The sequence below is a fragment of the Centrocercus urophasianus genome, unplaced genomic scaffold, assembly GCF_019232065.1.
Source record: "Centrocercus urophasianus isolate 14NV4802_14NV808 unplaced genomic scaffold, USGS_Curo_1.0 seq_19, whole genome shotgun sequence".
Taxonomy (NCBI): Eukaryota; Metazoa; Chordata; class Aves; order Galliformes; family Phasianidae; genus Centrocercus; species Centrocercus urophasianus.
The window spans coordinates 8,111,017-8,130,924 of record NW_024884744.1 but is presented as its reverse complement, the minus strand read 5'-3'; the positions used below and the strand labels follow the sequence as shown (position 1 = coordinate 8,130,924).

The following is a 19,908-nucleotide window of genomic DNA, read 5'->3' as shown; positions in this document are numbered from 1 at the left end:
TTGTTATGCTCTGTATTGTACTCCCACCATGTTAATCTTTCCTACTGTAGCTCCAAAGAGAATGCCTTTTTTCTCCCTGGCTCAGCCCCCAGGTTGCTTCCTACCAGCCTTTGCTCTAATTACAAAGGGTGAGCCTCTCTGAGCTGACTTCACACACTTGCTTGGGAAGAGCTATTCTGCTTTAGGAATCTGCATGGGTCAGAGCTAGAGAAGGGTTAGTTGAGAAAACAGGAGGCAGCTCTGCTCCAGTGCCCCATAAAACCTGGAGGAAGCCCTTCAACTCGTGGCCTGACCACTTCCCCATGAGATCTCCTGGTGTTGTGCAAACAAAATCTTCCTCCCCGTGACTGGGAGCACTGATGGCTTCCCATGATGGCTCCAGCTGTGTCCCCTGATGGGAAACCCATCTCATCTTCAGCCTTGAGCAGCCTCTGGGGTCACACAGGGTGGCTGCCTCCAGGAGCATGTGCCAAGCCAGATGGCTGCTGACTCATCTTCCCCAGACAGGGTGTCCTCACTAAGAAGTGAGGAGGAGCCTGTGCCTGCTGTGCCTGGAACACCATCGGTCTCTGAGTGACCAGCAAGGTGAATCAGCAAAGGATGGAGCCAAAGCACAAGCAGCAGTACCAGAAGAACACCAGGTAGAGCATGAGTCTGTCAGCTGGATGTGAGCACTGCCACCCAAAGCTGGTGCTTCTTGGGAAAAGCAGCTGGTGAGGGTTGATGGAAGCAACATCCTGTGGGATGAGGCAGGGCATCCCATCACTTTGCTCAAGAGCCACGTTAGGAGTTTGTTGTCAGCTGGGACTATGTGGAGAAAGCAAGAATGCTGTAAGGTTTGGGGCAATGCTTGTAAAGGATTGGAAACTCAGCTAAAATATGCAGATTTGCAGGGCATTGTACCCTACAGCCCAGCCAAGCTGAGGGCAACTGAGGTGCGGGGAGCTGTGGCAGCAGTAGTGCATCTTGCCCATTGGTAGTGTATGATGCCCAGCATCTTGCTAGTGGAAAAAGCTACCAGGCAGTTCTGCAATCCTATGGCATGTGATAACCCCAGGAGGTGCCGACTGGGTGGCCTGTGGTCTTTTTGTCCACTTTTCAAGGCTGTGAACAAAGGAGCAGCAGGATGCTAAGAGTGGATGAAGCCCAGCAGTTTGTCTGGCAGAAACCTGCATGTGAGAAACAGAAGAGAAGGGACGAAAGAGCAAAGAACAAGACACAGCCTGTGAGTCAATGTTCCTGCTGCCAGCCTGGCTGGAGCCCAGGACGTGGGAGGATGGGGATGCAGAGCAGAGTCAGTCTGGGCTTCACCTCTGCTGACCTACTTGTGGTCTGCAGGTCTCTTTTCACCTGCAAGACTTGGTTTGGTGCTCATGCAAATCCTGAGGCCAGGAACAGAGCTGCTCAGGCACACAGGAGGGCTGGATGCATGTCCCATCACGTTTGGATTTTGCGTTGAGGGACGTGGTTTAATGAGTACTGTTGGTGATGGGCGGATGGTTGGACTGGATGATCCTGAAGGTCTTTTACAACCTTGGCAATTCTGTGATCACCTGCTCGTTATTGAAGGGGTAGGAGCGGCTCTGGGCAGCTCAGGTAGGTGGACCCCTCTCTATACCTGGTGAGCAAGTATCAGCCACTGTGAGTAAGCCCAGGTTGGCCCTGGTGTCAGACATCCTGTACCAAGTGCCCCATGTCACCTCTGACACGCATTGGCCACCAGGCAGAATGTGCCATCTAGTGAGGGGAAATTTATCCTGTGCTACATACATGGCTCCTCCATGCAGACCTCCTGTCATCCTCACTGTGAGTCTCACCATCCTTGGGAATCCCTGACGCAGCTCCTTCTCTAGATGTGGAGCCTCTAAGATGTCTAAAATAGGACCAGATCTGGAGCTGCCTGACAAGGCTTAGAAATACATTGTAGAGCATCCTGTATGCAGAGAGAAAAGCCAAGGAGATACCAAGTGATCAGAGAGGAGAAAAAGAGTTGCCTATGTAAGAGCACAGGCTGGGAGGAGGATCACCAGAAAGCAGGGCATCCCCACCATTCATTACTCCCAGAGCTGCTGGATGCTGCTCCTTGTTGCTCTAAGGGGTGAAGGAGTAGAAAAAATCCCTGCAGTTCATGGCTTCTTCCACATCCTGTCCAACCATAGCAGCATATTGGGCTTGGTGGATGTTCAGTCTAACCCAGTGCAGCCTCATCTCAGATTCCACGAGCTATTTTCAATTTTAAAAGCTCCCCTGCAATTATATTGCTTTCAAAAAGTGTTTCTTGTGAGGGCTACTGGCCTGCAGGTCCTCATGGAAACCGACTGGAAATGTTTCTGCAAAGCCTGAGGAATATTTATCAGGCTGATTTTGAGTTCAGTTCATTAGCAATTACATTGGTTTGCCTTCCTTTGCTCCTGCCAATTTACCAGGGCAATGTTTTGGAAATTTGCCTCATTTGCAGAGAACGGGATGCAATTATACAGATAATCTGCTGATTGTCCCATCGAGTTCTGTGTGCCCAGTCTTGACATCGGCAGTGGCTGTGCAGGCTGGATCAGACCTGATTTCTGGTGCTGTTTATACCTTTAATGCTGCAAAGGCAGGAAGGAAAATGCTGTCCTGCCCTCAGGCAATGACAAATCCACATCTTTGTTAATTCCTCAAGCTGTAACAATCTGAGAGCTTTTTTTTGTTATTTCTTTTTCAGGGGTTAGCTTCTTTGCTGTGGCAACAGAATTCCCAAGGGGATGCAGACACCTATTTTTGAAAAGAATGGGAACAATTTCTTTCTCTGGGGCAGCTCATTTTTATTTTCTTGCTGTGTCCATCCTTGCCGCTTTATTTTAAACCATTGTCTAATGTCAAGTAACTGCAGTCACAAGGTACATAAAGCACAGCAGGGGCTCAGTCACAAGTACCTGGGGGCAGATGGCACCACATTTTAACAGCTAAGGGAAATGCAGGGGATATCCAACACTGCAGAGTCCTTTGGGAGATAGAGAAGAGCTGTTTTCTATTAAATCAGTCCATGATATGCAATTCAACTGGTGGAAAGAGATGCTGTATTTATTACTATCTTTTCCCATTCATAGCCCAGTGAAGACTGCTCAGACACAGGTGTTGCTCGGGCTGATGATAACACAGGGACAGCGCTGTCACTCTGAGTTGTGACTCCATTCCTTTCTCATCAGCAGAATGGGCAGAGCACACTGTGCATGGGCTGATAAGTGCGTGCTGTGTTTCACCCTGGAGAGGGGCCCTATCTCAGAGGGAGTGGGTGCAAGTGTCCTGAGCAGATTGGTTTCTGCTGGTCAGTAAGTGGGTGGGTGCAGAGATGCTGTCAGATGAGAGCAGCAAGGAGCAGAGCAGGCAGCTCATCAGAGTGGGTTATAGCAAGTGAGAGAACCAGAAGCCAGGAAAGGCCGGCAAGGAAGAACAGGAGGAGCTGAATGTCCACCCTGGGAGAGCGGCACAAGTGCAGGATGGCAAGCGTGAGGTCCTGCAGCTTCCAGTGCTGGCAAGAGGGACAGAAGTGCTGTAAGTGGGCAGCAGACAGACGTGGAAGAGAATGGATTCAGCTGAGGGTGTGCTTTCCACCCTAAGTGCTGTATGCAGCAATTCACTTCTGAGCGTGAGGCTGATGTTGAAGCACTTTAGAAAGGACTTCATAGAACTATAGATCCTCTGGAGTTGGAAGGGACCCTTAAAGGCCATCTAATCCAACTCCCTGCACTGAACAGGGGCATCTACAGCTCCATCAGGTGCTCAGAGCCCCGTGCAGGCTGACCTTGGGTGTCTCCAGGGGTGGGGAATCCACCACCTCTCTGGGCAACCCATGCCTCATCACACTTATTTTAATTTTCTTCCTTTATATCCAGTTTAAATCTCTCCTCTTTTAGTTTGAGCCCATTTCCCCTTGTCCTATCACAACAGACCCTGCTAAATTGTCTGCCCCTAACTTTCCTATAGCCCCTCCGTTAGATACTGAAAGGCTGCTCTCAGATCTCCCCGGAGCCTTCCCTTCTCCAGGCCGATCAGCCCCAGCCCTCAGCCTGTCCCCGTGGAGGCGTTCCGTCCCTCGGATCGTTTTTGTGGGCCTCCTCTGGACGTGCTCCAAGCCTCTCCTGTACCGAGGCCTCCACATCTGGACGTGCTACTGCAGGTGAGGTCTCACCATCACAGAGCAGAGGCAGGATCGCGTCCTTCGACCTGCTGGCCGCCTGCGAAGTGCCCGCATACAGCAAACACAGCCCCACCATTTCCTGCCGTGCAGAGATGCGAGCAGTGCGCATGTGCCGCCCGCCCGCACCTCTCGAGTTCTGAGCCCGCTGAGCTCCCGTCGCTACTTCCGGCGCAGGACCGGAAGCGGAAGGCGGAGCGGTGGCAGCGTGAGGAGATGGCGGCCCGCGGCTCCGCGAAGCGTGGGGCAGGTGCTGGTGCGGCCCGCGGCTCCGAGCCGCAGGAGGAGCCGCCGCCGCCGCTCCAGGCCGTGCTGGTCGCCGACAGCTTCAACCGTCGTTTCTTCCCCATCTCCAAGGACCGTCCGCGGGTGAGGAAACCCTCTCCTCCTCTCCGCCCGCTGCCCTGCCGGGAGGGTGCGCGGTACCCGGTGGGGCTCGGGCTGCTGTCGGGCCCAGAAGCCTCCGGCAGTTCTCTTCTTTCTGAAGGGACAGCGGCTACATTCGGGAGGCTGTGTTGCGCTGGCGGTGATGGCTTTGCCGTATGTCAGGGAGAGGCGGGTCGTGCAGCGATGTCAAAGAAATAAGCGAAGTATTCGTTGTGGGTGGAATAACACGGACAGCAAAATGGATGGGGAAAGCACTTTAGTTACCTGGATCAGAAAGCCGTGTGTTGAAGGAAAGGGGGCTTCCAGAGAGCTTAAGTCTGAACAGTACCCTTAGCTCAGTACTCTTAATTTGCTAATTAAACGTTTGTGGTAGTCATAATTATTCTCATAGCATCAAGCCTCGAACAAAACATCACGAAGAGAGTTAAAGTGTAGTAAGACAGCATTCAGTTGTAAATCAGTGACTTGGTTTAAAGGCATGAACTGAGTCTCAAGACAAGGGAGTACTTACTTTGCATCAGACCGGGTCTTTTTTCTTTTTCCTACTGCTTTGTATTCTGCATACGCATAGGCCTGTGGCTTCATCACTCACATCTGACAGGTTTTTCTTGTAACAGTTGAAGCCTGAGTCAGGGAATTGGCATGCTGGGATTTTTTCTTTTTCTAGTCTCATTCATATCCTCTTAAAGAGCTTTGTATGTGATAACTTTACCTTGTTCATGCCTTCCATTGTGAAGTGAGGATCTGACCCAACAGAACATCGGAAACCAGTTCTCACTGCTTAGGCCCACTCTGAATATTTTGGTTGAAAGGAGATGGTGCAGTTATTCATGATTTTTTTTATTTTATTTTTTTTGACACTGCTGATGGTCTTATGTCCTGAAGCTGGGAGGTACTTTCTTCTGCTGAGGTACAGTGTTCAGTTCTCTGCATGTCTCTTTTTCTCAGGCTCTTTTACCTATGGCAAATGTGGCCATGATTGATTACACCTTGGAGTTCTTAACAGCAACTGGAGTAGAAGAAACCTTTGTTTTCTGCTGTTGGAAGTCAGCTGAGATAAAAGAGCATTTACAGTAAGAATCTCATTTTCTTTTTAGCTTTATTGTGGAACATATTCTTCTTATCCTCCAACAAATCTCAAAGGTTTTATATTTCACTAATTTTTCTGCTAAAAACCACGTGCTACAGATTGCCTTGCAAGCAGTGCCTCCTGGCACATTTCAAAAAAGACCATTCTTGGGGTAGTTGCTCAGTGTTTTAAAATGGTTGAGTGTTTGGGGACGCATTTAAATGCAGGAGTTGCCTGGCTAGCTGTGTAAATTGCAATAGCAGCCCTTTCATTACGCCCTGTTTTGATGTGTAATGAAGTTTATGGAAGCAGGTGTGTCTGACAGCACCTTTGTCTTTGCTTTCTGCAGCTTTGCATGTGGTCTTTTCTGCACTGTTTTCAGAGAAAAAAACATTGGGCTGTGTAACGTTCTTCATTTCTCCATTGTCAAACTTGGTTTTTAGCAAAGTCCAGTTTCTTAAATTCCCATAAGCTTCAGTCTTGCTCTGATGTCCTTCAGTTCATCTGCTGCACATAAACGGACGTGCCTAAGCGTGTGGATGGAGGGCTCACTGCCATGGGGTTCTCTGCATGCACTTACAGATGTGCCGTGCTCCGGAACTCTGTGTCCTACTGTATTGTGTATGGGAAATAACATTTTAATGCCTTTTTGATGTATTTCTGTCCTTCAGAAGGTCCAAGTGGTGCCGCCACACCTCTCCCAACGCAGTGCGCTTTGTGACCTCGGACCTGTACCGCTCCCTTGGTGACGTGCTGCGAGATGTCGATGCCAAGTCCCTTGTTCGTTCTGACTTCATTCTTGTCACTGGGGATGTGGTATCCAACCTCAATGTGTCCAGAGCCTTGGAAGAGCACAGGTAGGTGCCGGAAGAAGCTCATGCTTGTCTGGGCTCTGACTGTCTGGAGAGTGATTTTAAAATTGTCCTCGTTTTTTGTTTTTCTTCTTCAGGTTGCGTCGCAAGATGGAAAAGAATGTTTCTGTGATGACGATGATTTTCAAGGAGTCCTCACCTGGTCACCATGCCAGGTGCAAAGAGGATGACATTGTTATTGCTATGGATAGTGCCACAAACCGTGTCCTTCACTATCAGAGAACCCAGGGGCTGAAACGCTTCCGCTTTCCTATGGTGCGTCTGGAAGCCGATGGGTGGAAAAGGGCTGCAGTAGCGAAGCAGCCCACCCCAAGGAAATCCTCCTTGAGTGAGGGCTGGGAAACTGTTCTTGCTGCTTCTTTTGGAGGAGCAGATGATAGGAAGTAACTCTTGGTAAACTGGCTTTTTTTCCTTTAACTTTATTTAAGGCTTGGTGAAATAGTGCTGGGACTCATTTCAGCATTTGAAGATGGGGCAGACATTTCTCAAAATTCAGTTTGAATCCTTTCTGCTATGTGGAACGCAGGAGGTGGATGATCTGTGTTGACAGATGATTTGTTTATGACTAATGTATGGAGCTCCTATGCTACTGCCATACATAATTCATTTTAAGTGATACTGAGCCTGACACAGGGTGGAATTACAGGAGATGCAAGCTGTAGTACTCACCTCTTCTATCTGTACTGTTTCTTTAGAAAGCTTATGGGCTCTGCTAGTAATGTAGCTAAGTGCTCAGCTAACATCTCAGTTAACATCAACGTACCAGTGGAGGTATTTTCCCCAGTGAGATAAATAGATGTTTTTCAACTCAGAATTAAGACTGTGCATATATGGCACTTTCAAACTCAAGTCAGTGATCGGTAGACTGTTTTTTTTACCTTCAAATGAACAAATCATTGCCTGAAATGAAAAAGGGAAAAAAAAGAAGCTGTGAAAATGTACAGGAGGTATGAAAGCTATGAGTACTGCATTTCGATTTATTAGTGTTCTTTGTATAATTTTTAGCAACTGAAGATAAGGAGCCTCCCGAAAGAAAAGGGGTTGTTTGTTGCACAGGCTGTTTCTTGGAGAAGTGCACTGTGTAAGGCTGAGGGCAGTCCCTGCTGACTGATGCACAGCTGTGTGCACCAGGCTGTGCCTGCTAAGCTTGTGTCTCACTGTTGATTGTAGACTTCTTTGATCTCCAGAACAGCAACTTATTTAAGAATTCAGTCACTATGATACCTCTGGCCTGTAGAAGACCTCTGGGATTCAGTATTGAGGGAGACACTCAGATCTTCTGAATTTTTTCCTCTTACAGAGTCTGTTTCAGAACTCTATTGAGAACGTTGAGGTGCGCCACGATTTGCTGGATTGTCACATCAGCATCTGTTCTCCACAGGTGAGTTCTGCCCATCAGAGAATCAGAATTCAATGGGCATTGCTTCCTTGGCTCTGCTGATAGGTGGGGGGTGCCTTTGTCGCACTGAGTTTGGAAACCAGAACTGCCAGCCATGCTCAATGAGTGAGCCAGGATCTTGTGGAACTGCTGTGCTGACTGCAGGAGTGCCATTCCGCACCCAAGGCGAGCTAACCATGCGTGCATCAGTAGATGGGTAACTGTGCACAAAATGAAAACGCTGGAAAGAAAGCAATTTCACTTGGGGTGAAGTCAAGTATGGAGCAGAGTTGATGGCTATGCTGTGAAAGAGTTTGTACTTGAAAGCTGGTACCGTGTTAGGCTTAGAGTCAGGGTTATTCTAGATTAGGCTTGGTAGTGTTTCCTCCAAATCTTGGAAGGCTGATCCCAAGGCTTGCTTTAGAAGTAAAACTACAAAGCAGGGCTAGGTGGACAGCTTGGAGGTGCTAAAGATATTTTTTCCTTATTCTGAAAACCAGAATTTCAGGGCAAGAGCATTACTATCCTGTAACACATAGGTCATCTCTCTGAGAACCACCGAATAGCCATCAATTAACTGACTTCCCTGGCCACTGTTTCTGTAATTACATTAGTTCCTTACATTTTATTCCTGACAGGTGGCTGAGCTTTTCACAGACAATTTTGACTACCAGACACGGGATGACTTTGTGCGTGGTCTGTTAGTGAACGAGGAGGTAAGGAGAGGAATGTTACAAGGGAGATCCTGTTGCCCTGGACAAGAGAATCCTCTGACATATCCTGTTTCCAGATCCTGGGGAACCAAATCCATATGCATGTAACGACAGAAGAGTATGGTGCTCACATATGCAACCTACTAATGTATGAAGCTGTGTGCTCTGACATCATCAGGCGCTGGGTTTATCCTTTGACTCCAGAGATGAACTTCACTGATGACAAGAATCAGAGTTATACCCATTCTAAACACAACGTTTACCGGGGAGTGGACGTTAGCCTTGGTCATGGCAGCATGCTGAAAGAGAACGTGCTCATTGGGCAGGGAACAGTCATTGGCAGCAACTGCTCAATAATGAACAGTGTTATTGGGCAGAACTGTAGGATAGGTGAGTATGAGACAGGGGGGTGTGCATGGCATGCCAGAGAAGGGCACAAGTTGCTGGGATTTTGTTTTTCAAGTGCATGTGGCTCTGGGGATGGATGCTGGATACTTAAGGACTTCCAATGGGAAGAAAGGAGAAAAGCTTTGTTTTCTCGTGGAGGACAGATTTCAGGGTATGGTAGTGATGCTGAAAGGTGAAAGGCACTGCGTGTGAATAGGTTTTTTTAGCAGTAGAGAATGCTTAATGCAGTAGAGTGTGTTTAACAATGTAGAATTATTACCTGCCCAAATGCTACAAATAAAGGATATCTGTCCCTGTTTTTGTAAGCTACACGGTACTCCTGCTTTCGTGTTCTGGATCTATTTTTCTGTATGTGAGTTGGCTGTGATTGTACAAAACAAAGACGTCAGTTGGTATTGTCAACTTGTTTGCTCTCCACAGAGATCTAACTGATCTTTTAGCTTTGGGTAAGAAGTGGATGTGGGCCTGTAAGGCTGGCTTTTTTTTAATTCTCATCCAATGTCCATTATGCATCAAGGGCATTCAGTCCTAGATTCAGTAAGATGCTTACCAGTGAACTCGATACTGTAGGAGAACAGCAGTCTGTCTTGCTCAAAGTATTTGTACTTGTTGATGTGTAACAGGTAATGAAGTCACGTTGGATGGAGCTTTTCTTTGGGATGGAGTACACATAGCAGATAATGTGCAGATCCAGCATTCCGTTATCTGTGATGAAGCTGAAGTGAAGGAGAAAGTAAAGCTAAAACCTCACTGTGTCCTCTCCTCACAGGTAAGTACGTTTCTGGTTTTCTTTCTACTTTCCTTGGCCATTTCAGAATACAGGCATTTTCTCAGAGGTGGTGGTATGTTGCTGCTCCCACTTCTTCTACCTTCAAGCACATATTGGCTAGGGTAGCTTGATATGTGGTCTAGCAGTGCTGTCTTCATTTATGTTTGTCTGACCCTCCCTTGCAATAGACTTTCTGGAGCTGCTGTCCTCCCTTCTGATGGAGGGATAAAGGAGCAGTCAGGGTATTACTTTACTGAGACACGTTGCATGTATTTTTCAGGTGGTGGTTGGTCCTGACATCACTCTTTCAGAGGGCACAGTGATCTCTCTACACCCACCAGATGAGGAGGAGGAGGATGACGACCAGTTCAGTGATGATTCTGGTGTGAACAAGGAGGAGAGCAAAGTGAAGCTGAAAGGTACGAGTATTTCTGGTTCCATACTCCATGAAGGACTTTATCCTTCATCTTCTGGGAGTCTTTTCCTTGTTCTATACTCTGCAGTTGCAGGCAGGAACTTAATGCTGCATTCAGCTTGGAACGTGTGCTTTCAGCAAGTCAAGCAAGGATATTTGGTGGAAGTTGGACTGTGGGGTGTTCTGCCTTGTATCCCAGCACTGAAATCTGTGTGGACTTGTCTGTTTTCCATTTTTCCTGAAGTTAAGCTGAAATTGAAAACAATGTTCCATTCAAGGAAGGTGTAAGACGCATGTCCTTGTACCTGGACTGTGTCCGAGGACTTTGTGAGATACTGTTCCTACCAGTCTCTTGATGTGGGGTGTTTAGGAGCAGTAGAATGCAAATTTTACTAGTGTATTTTGAATATACTGGTATTGGACCTGCTTATGGGTAAACCTTCCTTCTTAATTGCTTTTTCAGGCTACAACAAAAAGGATGTGGGCTCAGAAGGCAGAGGCTATCTCTGGAAAGCAGATGACAAAAATGAAGATGATGAAGAGCAGAGACAGAGTCTATGGGGTGAGAAGGAGTTTAGTGTGATTAACCTGGGGATGGACAGACAGACTTTCAGTGTCAAGCAGAGTTACTGAGTGGAACACTGATTATAGTTCCCAGAATAAGGCTTGGGCTCCGTGAAGCAGTCTGGCTTCCAGATAATGGATTTGTGTGTGGGTATGAGAGGTTACATAGAAGGTGAAGGGCTGGGTTCTCTCTTCCTGTGCTCTGTGAAAGATGGTTCACCTGCATGAATGCACACAGCTGTCTGTTCTCTGAAGGGCACACCATGGGCTACCAGATCTTCCTGTAGAAGGAATGGGCTTTCTCTGCCCTGGGTTCTGGTCTTCTTCCAGCTAGTGAGAGTGCTGACACTGCTCTGTAATGAGTCAGCAGTCTGCATGAGATGCATTTGCTTCTGTCCCTGTCCTTTGCTGTGTGCCTGCAGACTCAAATACAAGTCCCCTTGTCCCAGTGCCAGCTGTAGTGTTTCCTCTGCAGCAATTCCAACCATCTGGACCTGTAAGTAAAATATTCCACGCAAGGACAGATAGTTGTTGACTCAATTGTGAATTCTCTGCAACACCTGGTTTTTTACACATGTGACAACTGCAGCTTTTGAGCACTGAATACTGTCTTCTCTTCATCAGGCCCAGCTATGCTTTCAGAAGAAGAGAGTGAGTCAGACAGCGACCTGAGCATGGGCTCTGAGGAGCCAGACAGTCGGGCAGCGTCCCCTCAGCTAGACGACATCAAAGGTGAGAGATGGGGCTGCTGAGAACAAGCTTACTGCTACTGTACTCCATAACTTTCTTGTAGTAGCTGCCTCTTTTGGCAGAGATGCTTTATTTTTTGTTTTGTGAAGTTAATGTGGGTTTGAAATGGGTTCAGACAAAACGGGGAAAGAAAAACTCACCTTTTTCACCTGAAGAAATCTGCCCAAAGGAAAGTATTGAATTCTAGCTCTTAATTCATACCTTTAGGTAAGGAAATATAAGGTTTCTCTGAACAGGAAGGAATTGATTGTGGAAGTACATTAGAAACTGCTCTGAAAGATTGCAAAGATAAATAGATTTGTACTGATTTGCATGGTTAGATCAATGCTATCTGTCAAATCTTTTCCTTTATTTGAATTCTACCAGTATTTTAAAGTATACTTTATGTGGATTTGTGCAAACTCATGGTGAGCAAATAGATTCCTGTTTCAGAAGGCTTCCTTTGTTGAGACCATGGTTTCTTTGGAACTGTGAAGAGTCTGTTCTTCCTTGACCTGTCGAACTACCTGTCCTTTCTTCTATTAGTTTTCCAGAATGAGGTTCTGGGTACATTACAGAGGGGTGAAGAAGAAAACATTTCCTGTGACAACTTGGTCCTGGAAATCAACTCTCTCAAGTGAGTGTCCCCTTGTGAAGATACTGTATGTTATCTTGAACAGTCGTGTTTTGCAGTGGATTGAGAAAGAGAACTCGCGTAGATAACTGTATTTGATTGTTACATATGAATTTTGCCAGTGTTGCAGAAGGAGAAATGTAGATCAGAGGTTACGACTGAATGTGGATAGGTGTTAACACACCTACAGCTTCCTCAATCATTAAGCTTTAGTAGCCCTAATTCTGTAACAGAAGGTGGAATTATGTGAAGTAACTAAGGACCGAAAGAGAGCAAGCCAGTTCTTAGCACCAATTTCTTGTAAGTTTGCAGGAACTGCAGCTCTTTGCACTGGAGAGCTCAACCAGCTGCCTGCAGCTGAAACTATGCTGTAGTATGGCTTGTCTGCTGTCTTTATACAGCAGCAAGTCTGGAACATGTAATCAGAGTGCCTTTTACCTAATATTTCTTAAATGCAAACCTGTTTTCCTTCTTTTGCGCAACAGTATTCATGCAGCACTCTAGTAAATGTCAGGGTGCTGTCCCTGCAACAGCTTGTTCCTCTGTGATAGCAGATTTTCAGGACTTCTGGTCTTACCCAGGGTTAATGCAAGCTGTACATTATGTGAACATGAGGTAGGTTTTTTGTTTTGGGGGCGGGGGCAAGGAGGGGGACTGATAAGCTGGAGAAAAAAGAAAAAGAGCAGAAGATTTGATTTATGTCTTCCACTGTATCTCTGTGAGGATCCACAATCCACAAAGATGAGATTCTGTGAAATGTTTGTTTAATTTTTTTGTGCCTTTCTCCTTGCAGGTATGCGTATAACATCAGTCTGAATGAGATGATGCAGGTGCTCAGTAAAGTGATTCTGGAGTTCCCATTACAGCAGCTGGATGCAAACCTGGACTCCCAGAACTATTTCTCAGCATTACTTCCTGTGAGTGCTGCTCCATTTGACTCTACTTGGGGCTTGTCTTCTGGTGTGTAGGAGTCTGCCTGAGGTACTTCCTGGTTGCTAAGTCTTTTTTTCTTAAGCCTGAAGCCACTTGAACTCCTCGAGTCTGTGAGCCTTTCTGTCTTCTAAAGAAGTAAAAATGAGCTGAAATTTTTGTACCTGCTTGATGGAACTCTGCTCAGACTGCAAGCGTGGGGAGCTCTACTTCAGTACCTCTGATTGTTGCCTGTTTTCTATGTGGTAGTTGAACGTATAACTTGTAGAAGAGATCAGAAAAGGACTGATAGAGTTGTCTTTATGGGCCTGCATTCCAGGAACGTGATTCCAATCCATCGTAAGTCCTATCCTTGGGGCAGCAGGGAGCTCTCCTCTCCCAATGGGATCTTTTCCAACACACTGGAAAAATCAGACATAAGGAAGTAGTGTGGGACCATGTCAAAGGCCTTGCATAAGTCCAAATATATGACATTAGTTGCCCTTCTTTTGTCCATTGATGCCATCACTCCATTATGAGAGGCCACCAGACTGGTCAGGCGTATCAGTCCTTGGTGATGCTGTGCCGGGTGCCTCTGAGCACCTCCACATCTCACATGCTCCTTAATCTCTTCCAGGAGGATGTGCTGCATAATCTTCCTAGCATAGACATGAGGCTCAGTCTCCAAATGCTCCTGTTCAAAAAACAGCCAGCACGTTTCTTAGAGCAGTACATAATAAAAATGTAGCTGAAGTTTGTAGCTGTGCAGCTAAAATGGCCTCAGTCAATAGTCGTGTCAGGCTGAGATCTGCTTATAACAGCTTACATATGGCAAAGTGATTTTGTATGGGATGGGAATACTTGAATTTTGAGAGTCTTGAATGTTGGAAGCCTGCTGAACTTTGGAGATCTGTATCACATTTCTTAATCTCCTTGTAGCTCAGTTCTGGTGAGGAGATGCTGAAGGAAGGTGGGTTGTTTGTGCAAGAGCACCAGTGGAGCAGTCTCAGACAGCTCAGATGGGGAAATTGTGGAAATGCCATAGTTATGATGTATGATTTGACTTGAAACCACAGTGTGTGCTCTGAAGTGCTGGCTCCTGAACATGAAGCTCCTAAGTGTTGCAGCAACTTAAGAAATGACCATCTGTAAAGGGATATGCCTGTGGGTATTTTTCAGATGAGATGTAGAGGTCTGAGAAAGAGTTATCCGATTTGAAGTATACCTGTTGTCTTGTTTGGCTCTTGTACAAGTTGTGAAGCAGAGGTGGTACAGAAAACACGACCCTTCCCAGACTGTAGGCACACCTTGGGCGGATGTGGCTGAAGTTGCTGCGTTTCTGTTGTTACCAAAGCAGTATCAAACAAAGTTATGTAGGTGAGGGTGTCTAAAAAGATCTCAGGGAGGCAATTTTAGCAATTCATCAAGCTAGTGCTTGTGCTTCTCAAATCTAAGTATTAGTAATTGCTAAGCTGGCTAGTGTTTGCACTGCTGCCCAGCAGCTAGCATCTGTGGTGCGTCTCTTCAGGTTTCTGGTAGGGATCCTTCCTCTCTGTAATATCATGCAGGAGCATACAACATGGGATTGTGCATTCAGGGAACAAAGGGATCTTTGCTGACTGGAAACTGGTCATTTTCTTGGCACTCTCTTTTTCTCTTTGTTGTTATTTGCTCTTCTGCTTCAAAAGGAAGTTCCACTAAAATGCTAGCTGCTTTTGGGTGGAAAGTTTGAGAGCATGTACATACCCCAGTGTGTCAGTCTGCTGCAAAGTGATGTGAAGGCTCTGTTAAACACATTTATTGTGATAATCCAGTGTTCCAGTAAGGAATCAACACCAAAAACACTAACATGTTCTCAAGGTTGTTTGGTAAAAGCAGGTCTTGTTATTATATCTCATGTGTGCAGACATCTGTTTAATGGACAGAGGAGGGCAAGTACATTAACTGGTCAGCTGAAGAGTTTTGTGAAATGCTGTTCTGGGTCAGTTTCTCAGTGCAGCACAGCTGAGAAGTGGGGCTGAGCACACACATCTGTCTCACAGCTCAGGAACCCTTCTTTCTCCCTGCAGCTGTTGAAGAACTGGACCCCGTTGTTTAAGAACTACATAAAACGTTCGTCAGATCACTTGAATGCCTTATTTGCCATTGAGGAGTTCTTCCTGGAACACGACAGTCTTTGCACATCAATAGCTAAAGTGAGTATCTGCTCCCAGCTCTGAGGACTTGTTTTTGCTGCAGTTGTGATGAAATCCATCTTGTTCACATCATCAGCTTGTCTGCTTCAGAGGAAAGAAAATTGGGGTCTCAATTGAGAGTGTGTATAGAAAATCTAGCTGTAACAATTGCTTTTTTTTTTGTCTGCATATGACTGAGCACAGCTGAGGGTAATTATTAAATACTGGCATGAAGCCTGAAGTGAGCTGTTACTTTGCAGCTTCTAACCTAGGTGTCCTTGTGTGGTGCTGTGAATGGCCTCGACTCTCCACACCTCTTTATTTGTGGGCCTGAGATCTGACTGCAAATGATTTATGCTACTGTAGAGTGCAAAACAAGCAATGCTAGGAATAAGAAAAGAATTTATTATTGTGACCAACCAAGTTGTGAAACTGGAAATAAAGAGAAGCTGACATGTGGCTTATTACCTGTCTCCCTGTTCTAAGAATGTTCGGTATATTCCTACCTACGAATACTTTGTCCATGCATTCTTTCTGCCCTTTCAAACTGAGAGTATTTGATTTAGATTGAAAGTTTTTTCCCATCCCAGTGTGTCAGGTAGCCCCTGTCTATTCCCTGTGTATATAAGGTTTGCTTAACTCCTGGTTTCCCAAAAAAAAGTAATCCTAACTTCAGCTACCAGGGTTTCTGGCAAATGGCAAAGCGCTTAGCGTGGATCAGAGCCAAAGCCCTGAGGTTTGGTGAGCCAAAATGTCATTGAATTAGAGCAATTATTTGGCATGTGTCCATTGTTCTAGGAGCCTGGGTTTCCCTGGAGGCTGAGAATTGAAGTGACACTTTATGTTTGGAGCTGGCAGCCAGCTTTGTCAGCGCTCTGCTGCAAGGAGATCAACTGCAAAGTGCCTGCGCTGCCAGAGCACAAAGGCACCCTGAGAAAGAATGGTTGCATCTTACCCTCGCTGCACTGGGCAGGATTTTGAACTGTCAGAGGACCAATTGCTTTGACACCTGCCATAAGGCACTTTTAAGAGAGAACTGTCAGGAAGAGGGAGCCTGGGGCAGGTCTGACCGGCTTCGTTGGATGGGTTTTTCGGTGCTTTAAAAAGACAACCAAAGCAACATCTTGAACTGATGACACCCTCTGTGGCCTCTTGTTGCAGGGTATGCTCGAGAGCTGTGGGCAACCACAGAGCTGAAGCTGATGGGACTTGAGCTTTGACTCATCACGTGTCATAGCATCCAGCTATCAGGAGCATAAAGCTCAATAGGGAAAAACAGTTATTTTTAACATCAAAATCAAATTGAAACAAAAGGATTGTGTTGTGTTAAGGATGGTGCTAGGAGCCATAAATTACATGCAGGCTTGGAGCTTGGACGTGAGCTCATCCCAAAAGAGTTTATAAAGAGCCTTGTTGTGCTTTTCTAATCAATGCAGGTGTTGATGACGTTTTACCAGCTGGAGATTCTGGAAGAAGATGTAATTCTCAACTGGTTCTCTCTGCGGAACACATCTGACAAGGGGAAGCAGCTTCGTAAAAACCAGAGGGTAAGTCCCAGAAGTGTGGAGTCTATTGTGCGTGTGTGTTCCAACAGCTCCTAGAAGGAACTGCAGAGTTGAGTTCAGTGCCACTGTCACCTTCTGTGGAGCAGCCATTGCACAGTAGGCCAGTAGTGCACCAGTGTATTCAGTGCTGAACAGTGCAACCTTGCTGTCCAAAATGGATGTTTGTGTGCATTTTGCTGTAATCATCCTGTTTGATGAAGAATGGAGGTGGGAGAAGAGGAGCATGGTTTTTAGTGGGTTCTGTAGCATGAGGCCTGTGCTTTCTGGAGCAGCAGCACAGTTTCACTAAGTCAGCACCTATCTGAAATGGGCCTTAGGCCAGTGCCCTGTTTGCTGGTCCCATGCAATCCCTTTGAAACTTTCATTCTTGGCTCACCAGCCCCTTTGCATATATTTCTAAGCATCTGCAGTAGTGAGTGGTTTCATTTGGCTTACGCTGTGAAGGAGCATATAACTTCCCCCCTACATCAGACAGAATTTTATGCTGCAGTTTGGCTGAGCCTTGTTCCAGTCCTCGTCCATGGATGGTAAGAGGAGGAAGTGAAGAAAGCAATCTCTGAGAAACTGCAGCTTTGTTTAAAGTCTTTGCAAAGTCAACTCATAGTATAGGTCAGCAATGCTTTCAGATGGTGATTCAAGGTAGAAGCAGGCTGCCTTTTTATAGCGTTCTATGAGGGAGCAGGTTTCTCCTGGCAGAGCTTCCAGTGTCCTAGCTAAGGCACTGCTGTCATCTCTCCTCCCTTGAGCTCTGGAAAACTCTCATGCTTTTGTCATCTGACAGAATGTTGTGGGTACTGGTTGGAGGAACCCAATGAACCTGTTCTTATGTGCAGCAGTAGTACTTGCAACAGCACAATATAGTTTTTGAGTGTTTCCAGCACCTGTTTGTCGCTTGTGACCCAGTTACATTTCATTCTGTCTGCAGCTTCAGAAGTTCATCCAGTGGTTGGAGGAGGCAGAAGAAGAGTCGTCTGATGGCGACCAAGACTGACGTGGTGACTTGGCATGAGAAGAGGCACTCTCACTGCCTTTCTGGGCTGAGTGGGCAGGGCAAGATCAGTGCCAGTGCATGGTGTGTAGTTGTGGGGCCTGACATCAAAGTGACTGACAATCCCATCACTAATTGTGTTGTGCATTCCCAACTTTGCTACTTCCCTCCCTCCCTGCCACCCTTGCTTGCCTAGTGGCACGTTACGTTGGATGGTTGCAGCACAGTGTAAAAACAATATGGGAAAAGCAGGAGGCAATGACATCTAGAATCCCTGTGGGGCCTGGATACGGTGCACTGTAAGCTATCTTTCGGGAACTCCTTGTTACTAATGCAAAGGGAGCAAATAAATGCAAATGCATACGACATCCTTGTAAATCAAACCATTTGGGTCGTGGAAGAGTGGTCATACAGCCCAGTTATTGGGAGTCATTGCTTCTGGAGCTAAGAGAACTCCTGCTGAAGAGACACTGGCAAGGTTGGTAAGTAGAAGCATGTGGATTAGGATCTGGAGTGCGGGACTGGGATTCAAGAGTTCCTGTGCCTTGAGAAGATGCAGTTAGTTGTTTTAGGATGCCCAAGGCACTTTGCAGTCCAGAAGGTGTTTGTGATCTTTACAAAAGGGAGAACCTCTTGCCATCTGCTGTGCCAGTATCTAAAGAAGGGTTGCACAGCAGAGTTGGTAATATCATGTGTGTCCCCTTTCTTTAGAACAGGGGATGGTGTAAACTCAGCTCCCCTAACAGGGGTTGGCTAATAGCAGATGCACGCTGCTCAGTGAAATGCTGTACAGTTTACTGCATCTTAGGTGCGATCTGCCTTCTGCGCGTCCCCAGCTGAGCAGACACGTTGTTTTAGCAGTGTCTGTTTCTTTGTTGGTTTATATTTTAACAAAAAGGGAGCAGAGATGCCTAGCTCCTCCTGCTGCACAGCTACGCCTGTGTTTTGCTCTGTGGGCACTGACTGAACCAGCTGCTTTCAGGGGCAGCTTCTGTTCATTATGTGGATTATAAATTGGGTATTCTGACCTTGCCTCTGCCCCTTCAGGAGGAGCATGGAATAAACCCCGTGAGAGGGAGGGGAAATAAGCACTGGAGCTGCCCGCTCAGGATCTTTACTTGGCCGTTCCATGGTGCCACAAACATCAGTGAGGGGACAGCAGTGGATGCTGGAGGCTGGGGGTGCTGCCTCTTCCGAACTGATGCTGCAGGGCCATCTTGTGCACTCACACTACCAGTTGCCAGGATTGTGCATAACTGCTTGTTTTCTCCAGTGCAAACTCAGCCTTGTAAATGTTGGGGAAATGGTATCTGAGTTTTCTGTATCTGCCGTTATTTAATTCAGGGAGCAAATAAAAACTGCTGGTGATATTGGCCTGCTTGGTTTGTTTGTATGCGTCTTTGTTGTACAGTTGAGCAAGGCTTACAGGTAAGCTAGGTAACGCATTGCTACTTTTTGCTCAACAGATTTCAAGCACATGTTAAGCAGGTAAAGATGTCAGCACTCTGAATTGGTATAAAGGCTCAATGATTGCTCGTGACCTCGTTATTTGAAAGCAGAGAACAGTTTGTCACAACTGCTGAACTTAGAATCCTGACGTGAATGAGGCTTAGTTTTGTGCGGGCTTACGGAAATCCTATGAAATCTGCTTTTTCTTTGCTGTGAGGAGAACTAGGGTGAATATTGGGTATGTATTGTGCCATGCCCTCCTGATAGTGGAGTGTAGTGGATTGTACTGGAGGTGCCAGTAGAACAGCAAAAAGGACTTGAGGTTCTCCAGCATGGAGTTCTGGCATAGTTCAGCATCCCTATGGGCAGGTGAGTGCATACTTTTTTACAGAAGCATTAATTGCTTTGCTTAATCAAGGGGGCAGCTTGATGGTTTCTAGTGCTTCCTGTCAAAGCTTGTGTTTGGTTGGAAGGTTAGAAATGCCTGAGATCAGGTTTGGCTGCAGTTGCTGTGTTACTTTGAGCTGTGTGAGCATTAAGGCCACAGCACTCATCTTGTGTGATGGATGTGTTTCTCCCGGTGTTTCAGCTAACAATAGCACACAGCTTACAACGAGAAAATAGTTCCCTGCTGCTTATCTTAAGTGGAGAATAAGGGTGATGCTGGGACCCGTGCATGGCTGTCAGGGAGGCTGTGAGGCGCAGAGG

General features: G+C 46.4%; 1 protein-coding gene and 1 long non-coding RNA gene across 2 annotated transcripts; both read left to right on the top strand.

The window, feature by feature from the left end:
* The first annotated feature begins 313 nt into the window (after nt 1–313).
* Nucleotides 314–1,429, top strand: LOC122161194. The gene is made up of 3 exons (XR_006169118.1): nt 314–641; nt 1,104–1,225; nt 1,339–1,429. It is a non-coding gene; the product is annotated as an uncharacterized LOC122161194 (long non-coding RNA).
* Nucleotides 1,430–3,331: 1,902 nt separating this feature from the next.
* EIF2B5 (eukaryotic translation initiation factor 2B subunit epsilon) lies at nt 3,332–19,119 on the top strand. Its single transcript, XM_042820865.1, has 18 exons — nt 3,332–3,393; nt 4,027–4,159; nt 4,355–4,546; nt 5,513–5,637; nt 6,305–6,490; nt 6,583–6,760; nt 7,806–7,886; nt 8,522–8,599; nt 8,674–8,986; nt 9,628–9,773; nt 10,054–10,192; nt 10,652–10,750; nt 11,377–11,484; nt 12,028–12,118; nt 12,909–13,032; nt 15,094–15,219; nt 16,635–16,745; nt 17,689–19,119. Exons 1-18 carry the CDS (start codon nt 3,332–3,334, stop codon nt 17,752–17,754), a joined length of 2,358 nt encoding a protein of 785 aa, XP_042676799.1. The 3' UTR covers nt 17,755–19,119.
* Nucleotides 19,120–19,908: the final 789 nt, after the last annotated feature.

Coding starts and splice junctions, on each gene's coding strand:
- EIF2B5 (XM_042820865.1), top strand. CDS start 3,332: ATGCTGTCAGATGAGAGCAGCAAGGAGCAGAGCAGGCAGCTCATCAGA. Junction 5,638..6,304: donor GAGATAAAAGAGCATTTACA/GTAAGAATCTCA, acceptor TCTGTCCTTCAG/AAGGTCCAAGTGGTGCCGCC. Junction 9,774..10,053: donor ACTGTGTCCTCTCCTCACAG/GTAAGTACGTTT, acceptor TGTATTTTTCAG/GTGGTGGTTGGTCCTGACAT.